Raw genomic sequence first — 6,668 nt, forward strand, 5'->3', positions numbered from 1 at the left:
CATTTGAGCGGTTCAGGTTCCTCTTGGTTGATGGACCTCCACTCCATCTGCTCAGGCAGAACCTCTTCTTTAAGTTCCAAAAGCTTCTGGTCGTCTGCAGAAGCCAAGAAAAACAATTTCTCTTAAAACGTTTGTCTACTTCTCAAATGTTAGCTAATCAAAATGAATGTATAAAAATAAATAAATAAAAACTGTCATTCGTCAATTCTATTCATTTTAATTCTGACATGTTTACAAGACGGCCCAGAGTTTAAAGACGTGATAAACGAAAGTTTATTTTGGATATTATCTTGAAAATGTGCCACTCTTTTATTTATTTTACTACTAACGTTGTCGTGTGTTGACTTGTGGCGACAATAGACTGTATATACTGTATTGCGTCTACGGGAGCATGCAGCAGGGGCTGTATTGCATTAGCTTAGCTATCAAAAAGGAGCTCGGGTACTTATGCAGGGTCTGACCTGCTTTGTGCAGCCTGACTTTGGGTTTTAGGTTGGCATCGAACGTTCTCCTCTGACAGCAATTGTCCCGGTCCACCCTGTGGTGTTCGTGCTGCGCCACGGTCTCAAGTACAGCGAACATGTCCTCCGTCGTTGGCCCTTTAGCGGCTAACCCCGAGCCGTTTTTCCTCCGTTCTCTACGCTGAGAGTATACCTCGACCACACTGATACATTCATGTAGCGACACGTGTATCAGCTACAGAGCGCACATGTCAATGTTTATCTGACGTTAAAATCACATCTAGGCTCACTATTAAGATGGCTGAAACTTGGATAGAGCTACCATCCACTGTGTTCGCAGCCGTTTCAAAATAAGAGCCCGATTATAGGTTGAGGAGTTCTGTTAGGCAACTGGATGTGGAAATACATCCACGGGGGTGTACTATGTTAGTAAGAGTAGAGGGGAGAACTGTTTTAATCACACAACACAACTCTGGCACTCTGAATAGCAAGAATTGTCTTGGTGGAATCCTAATGTTTATCCCATTACAACATAATGGTTTATCTAACTATTTATGCATATTACGATTGTACTTTTTAGAATTTATTTATCCACCATCAAAACAACAAAATAAAAAAAAAGCTGGGGGGCCAAATAAAGCATGACCTAATCACATCAATGCAAATGAACCCGCAATAGTAAATTCCATACATAATAGGCATAATTAACATAGTAAATTGTAACCTTAGCCCTCAAAAAACAGGAGCAACATATTAAGTCAGGAAGTAATGTTAATAAACCTTGAGGCAATCAAAAACTCTGGGTCCGTATATTTTAAGACGTCATACAATGTCAAAGCTATTACCTTTTTTTTTTTCTCCCAAGAAAACAAAGTTTAACAATGATTAGAACATGCAATCCCACCCTGCTCAAATCGAATATACTCTATACTATGTAGAGTCTGATATCTTGCATGTATATACATTTAGGATTTTACAATGGTCGGTTAGAGTTACTTTGTGGAAAACTGACTTTTATACATTCAAGACATTACATACAGAATATACACAGAAAATCCTGCTTACATTTGTGGATGTTTCTGTTTAAAAACTAAACAGAAACGCACAAAAAAAAAAGTAGTTTGGCTCCAAAATCCACGTTATGGTTAACTTAAAAATAGAACTCTCAACTTAAAAGCCATGACTGATTTCATGCCAGTGGTGCTTTGGCCCAGAGGCAATGTCTCTGTCATTGGTGTGGAAACCCAGGGTTCACCTCCTGGGCAAGATCAAATCCCAGTTAGGGTGCCAGGTTTGGCGCCTTCTGGTGGACTCACCACCGACAGGAAGGTTCACGAGGGTCTGGTACGGGGCAGTATAATTTGGGTGGGGGTCATGGAGACTGCTGCTCCCGCTACCCAGTAACAGATAAGCGGGTGAAAATGGATGGATGGATGGATGAATGGATGATTTCATGCCGATTAAAACTTGAGCTAACAGAAAAAAAAAAGAGCTAACACAAGAGATAAATAAATATTGAAATATTTATTAAGAGCATGTGTAGCATTGTGGATAGGCTCTTTACCTTATCCCAAATCTAAATTCGAAAGAAAGTAAACAACAACAATTTCCAGGTTGTAAAATGTAAAGTTGGGCTCATATACCTCCAACTCTATATTCTTTTGACAAGAGATAAGGCCATTTGAAGAGTAAAAAAGCAAGTGCCCTACACTAAATAATTTAAAACTACTTAAGATATTGCAATTCTTTTCAAAAACAATTCTCATCATGAGATCCTATTGTGGTGCAGGGCAACTAAACTCTTCTTTCGTGTATTTTCACATGTCTTCTTAGGCTGCTCTGTTGAGCAAAGATTTTTCCACATTCAGAGCAACTAAACGGTTTTTCTCCGGTATGAATGCGCTCATGTGTCCTCAGAGCACCCTTCTGGATAAATCTTTTTCCACAGTAAGAGCAACTGAACGTTTTCTCTCCTGTATGAATCTTCAGATGTGAGTTCAAATAGAGTCTATGAGCAAATCTTTTCCCACACTCAGTGCAACTGTAGGGTTTCTCTCCTGTATGAATTCGCTCATGCATTTTCAGTTTCCCCTTTTCGGTAAAGTTCTTGCCACATTCTAAGCAACTATACGGTTTCTCTCCGGTGTGAATTCTCTCATGTCTTCTAAGATCTGTCTCTGCTGCAAATCTTTTCCCACAGTTAGAACAAGTAAATGGTTTCTCTCCTGTATGTACTATCTCATGTCTTTTCAAGTTACTTTTTTTAACAAAGCCTTTTCCACAATAAGAGCAATTAAAAGGTTTTTCTCCAGTATGTGTTGTTTCATGTAACTTAAGATGTGAGGGTTTGATGAACCTTTTCCCACATTCAGAGCAACTGAAGGGCTTCTCTCCGGTATGAATTTTTTCATGTACCTTCAAGCTGCGCTTATCAATAAATGTTTCCCCACATTCAGTACAACTAATTGGTTTCTTGTCTGTATGCATTTTAATGTGTGACTTGAGTGTGCACTTATGGACAAATCTTTTACCACACTCAGTGCAACTAAATAATTTCTCTCCCGTGTGAACTCTCTCATGCATTATAAGCTTCCCCTTTTGAGTGAAACGTTTTCCACAAAAAGAGCAGCTAAAGGGTTTTTCCCCTGTGTGAATTTTCTCATGTCTCCTCAGGTCAGCTTCCAACGTGAACCTTTTGCCACAGTAAGAGCAACCAAAAGGTTTCTCGCCAGTATGGATTTTTTCATGTCTCCTCAAAGTGTTTCTCATAATAAATCTTTTCCCACAGTAAGTGCAACCGAATGGTCTCTCTCCTGTATGGATCTTTTCATGTTTTGTAAGAGCACTTTTAGTAATAAAACATTTACCACAAACAGGGCAACTGAAAGGTTTCTCTCCTGTATGAATTTTTACATGTTTCCTCAAAGTACTTTTGTTAATGAAACTTTTCTCACAGTAGCTACAACAAAATAGTTTTTCTTTTGAATTAATTTTTTCTTGTACCTTTATGCTGCTCTTCTGATTAACACCTTTCTGACAATGGTAGTAAATTAATGGCTTCTCTTCCCTTTCTTTTTGTTGTAGCATATTTGACTTGAAGGCAATTGCTTTCTTAAATTCAGGACTGAGTTTCTGATACATGTCACCCACAGTATCATTAGAAGTTGTTTTATTCATTACAGGTTCACTGGTCTCTTTCCAATCATCTTCACTGTTTTCAGTATTAGAACAGTCTTCATACTCCTCTTCACTGACTGGCCCCAATTCCTGATTTGGACCTAAGTTCCTTGCTGGATTTGACCCTTCCCAGTCATCTTTGATCTTCTCAAGGTGACTCTGATGATAAAGCTGTGAAGACTCAGGTTCCTCTTCATGTTCCTCGCTCTTCACAATCACAGCAATGACCTCATTCTCCTCCTTTATGTGCACTTCTTCCTCTTCCTCTTTAATGTCAGGGCAACCTGGCCCTTGTTTCACATCAGTTTTCCACTCTCTCTGTTCAGGAAAAACCTCTTCTTTAATAACCAACAGCTGTTGGTCACCTGTAGGAGAGAGTAGAGAGACTTTAAAGTAGAACTTTATAGTAGTATTTTACACATTCAAATCGATTTCATCCAGTTTGGAGATTACTGTAATTTCCGGATTACAAGCCTCTACTTTTTTCCACATGCTTTGAACATCAAAAATATAGATATAAACAATGTTTTGATCATATAAAATAAAAATAATAATTAAAAAAAATTTACATTATTGTTTAAAAAATGGGTAATAACACAGCGAGAAATAATAAAAAACATTTTATATTATTGTTTAAAAAATGGGTAATAACACAGCGAGTGACAGTGAGTGAGACGGCGCCACTAAGCGTAGGAGGACTGGGAGTACTCGACTTAGATGAAAGAGAGAGAGAGAGACAGAGAGAAAGGAAAAGAGAGAAATAAAGCGACAGGTAAAATAACCCAGCGAGGGACAGCGAGCGAGACAGAGTCACAGTGTCGAGTGGAAGATGCCTAAACGTTCCTAGCGCTAAAAATTGCAATTTAAAAAATTTGTTAATGTTGCACTCAAATGCTGTTTTCACACTAGCACTTAATACAGTTTCGCTGCACAGCGACACTAGTTTCACTCCATGTTCTTGTTTACACCAGATTAGATAACGCACAAGCACTCTAACACAGACAGGTTAGCTTACCGTTTTCAGGTTTGTAGTTTTCAACTTTTTTCCTGTTATCTATTTTTTTTTTAAATGCTGCCAAACTATCTTTGACATGGTGAAGAAGACTGAATTTTTGATAGTTTCTTTAATTTTTTACATTTTTAAGTTAAGGCACCTTAAAATATGTAGGTAGATTTTAATTAGTTAAGGCTACTTAAAATATGTAGGTAGATTTTAATTAAAAAATATTTATGTAATCAGGTTCACCACATTTTTTAAGTTCAATTGAGTTATAGGGATTTACAGTGGACGCTGACACAGTGATGATATCATAATCAAGGATATAAAAAACAAACAGAATCTCAGAGAAGAAAATCTTAAACGAAAGAAAGCGAATATAGCACAATCTAATGTATGGTGTACAACCGGTGAATGCAAACAAAGTTGTCTTCCACATAAAGCATCACACAATGATGGATTAGTCTGATCCGCTTCCCATTATATGGGTTTTAGGAGGATAGTCCTAATTTAAAATTTAAAAGTATGAAGTCAATTGAGACAACTATGGTTTGTGAATTTGGGATATACTGTACAAATTAAAATTGACTGGACTTAACTGGACCCACACCTCTACAGATAAGTACAGAGGCCAAAATGAATCATAAGTGATTTGTGAGTAAACGTTGGGCTTGTGCCTCCAGCACCATGGGATGTCCGTTTCATTCATTGCCAATCTGTGTATATTATTTCAATTTAAACACGAAAAAAAACCAAACCAAAATAATAGATACGTTTGATACGTGGCAACATACAATTAAACAAACGATTAAAGCGATCTCACGTTTCTGTGCATTTCATAAAAACTCTAGATATTGTCGTAACTGATTTTTTTTTTTTTACAAATAAATGTTTGTAATTATACCATCAATTAGATTTAATGTTCATCAGTTGTTGAATCCATTCAGTCAATATAAAAATAATTAAGTCAAACGTAAAGCGTATAGTTTACTATGTTGTTTACGTTTCTGCTCCTGCCCTGACCAACATGGCGGCCACGTCAGAGCATGCAGACAGCATGTAGCTACGAATGCAACTCTTAGACTGGCTAGCAAAGAGGAGCTAACGCAGTGGCTCCAGTTAGAAGGAACTGACCTGCTGTGTGCAGCCTGACTTCGGGCTTCATCTCGGCCTACTTTGGCGGCAGGTCTACAGCTCCGACCTCTCAAGGCTGTCTTGCTACTGAGTTGCGGATTCGCGCATTTCCTTCGCCTTTAGCCGTTTTGTGAGCAGCTCTCTCAGCGTTCTCTCGTTCCCCTTTTCCACCTGCTGCAGGAAGTCCTCCGCGGCAGCTCTGATCCGCTCATGTAGCCCCTGTGGTACTTTCACCAGCAACAAACCACACATAAATACACGCTACTGTTTTGCATACACCATGTAACTCCCGCATAACATGGCAGCAACCAGGCCCAGTGAGTTTCAACTTTAATTGTTCTGTTTCCGAGAATTACAAAATAAGAGTGTCGAAAGTCAGTTCGGAAACAGGAATACAGATTCGATTCCGCATCGCATAATGATAGTGATGGGAAGACCGAGTCTTTTTATTGATTCTAATCTTTGACTCTCGAACAGTAAAATGAACGAGTCGTGAACGAATCTTGAACTAATCATTTCATTCGTTTTACAGCAGGTGGCGCTTTAGCCCTATTGTGGGCGTTGTAAAGAAGGCTGCGGTTCTCCGACACCAAATAAGGCAACATAGTTTGCTTCAGCTGACAAAGTCTACAAAGTACACAAAATGCCATAAGCAATTAAAACCATGCGAAAAGCTAAGAAATAAAAACACACCACAATGTGAAGATGAATGAGAGCAAAAAAGACCCGAGCTCTTTCACGTGACAAATGAAACGAATCTGCGAGAACGAGGCGAAAGATTAGTTCACAGAGAATGATCCGTTTAGAGTGATTAGTTCACAGCAAAAGATTAGTTCACGGCGAAAGATTTGTTCACGGCGAAAGATTAGTTCATAGAGAGTGATTCGTTTGCAATGATA

General features: G+C 38.5%; 2 protein-coding genes across 7 annotated transcripts in view; both read right to left on the reverse strand.

The window, feature by feature from the left end:
* LOC112488291 (uncharacterized) overlaps window positions 1–1,069 on the reverse strand; it is a 4,564-nt gene extending 3,495 nt beyond the window's left edge. For 2 of the 6 annotated variants that reach the window (XM_025063792.1, XM_025063791.1), the window contains exons 1-2: window positions 462–1,064; window positions 4–94 (exon numbers count right to left, since the gene is read on the reverse strand). In XM_025063792.1, coding sequence (XP_024919560.1) covers window positions 4–94; window positions 462–582 — 212 coding nt within the window. In that variant the 5' untranslated portion in view covers window positions 583–1,064. Of the gene's footprint in view, window positions 1–3; window positions 95–461 lie in introns of all 6 variants that reach the window. The other 4 variants (XM_025063790.1, XM_025063793.1, XM_025063794.1 and 1 more) reach the window with 4 other exon arrangements.
* An 896-nt stretch (window positions 1,070–1,965) lies between these two features.
* On the reverse strand, window positions 1,966–6,502 carry LOC103391496 (gastrula zinc finger protein XlCGF26.1-like). The gene is made up of 2 exons (XM_008327775.3): window positions 5,770–6,502; window positions 1,966–4,003 (listed from the first exon to the last, which is right to left on the reverse strand). The coding sequence occupies exons 1-2, from the start codon at window positions 5,798–5,800 to the stop codon at window positions 2,256–2,258; spliced, it is 1,779 nt and encodes a 592-aa protein (XP_008325997.1). The 5' UTR covers window positions 5,801–6,502; the 3' UTR covers window positions 1,966–2,255.
* Between the last annotated feature and the right edge of the window lie 166 nt (window positions 6,503–6,668).

This window comes from Cynoglossus semilaevis, chromosome 16 (assembly GCF_000523025.1).
Source record: "Cynoglossus semilaevis isolate Cse_v1.0 chromosome 16, Cse_v1.0, whole genome shotgun sequence".
Classification (NCBI taxonomy): domain Eukaryota; kingdom Metazoa; phylum Chordata; class Actinopteri; order Pleuronectiformes; family Cynoglossidae; genus Cynoglossus; species Cynoglossus semilaevis.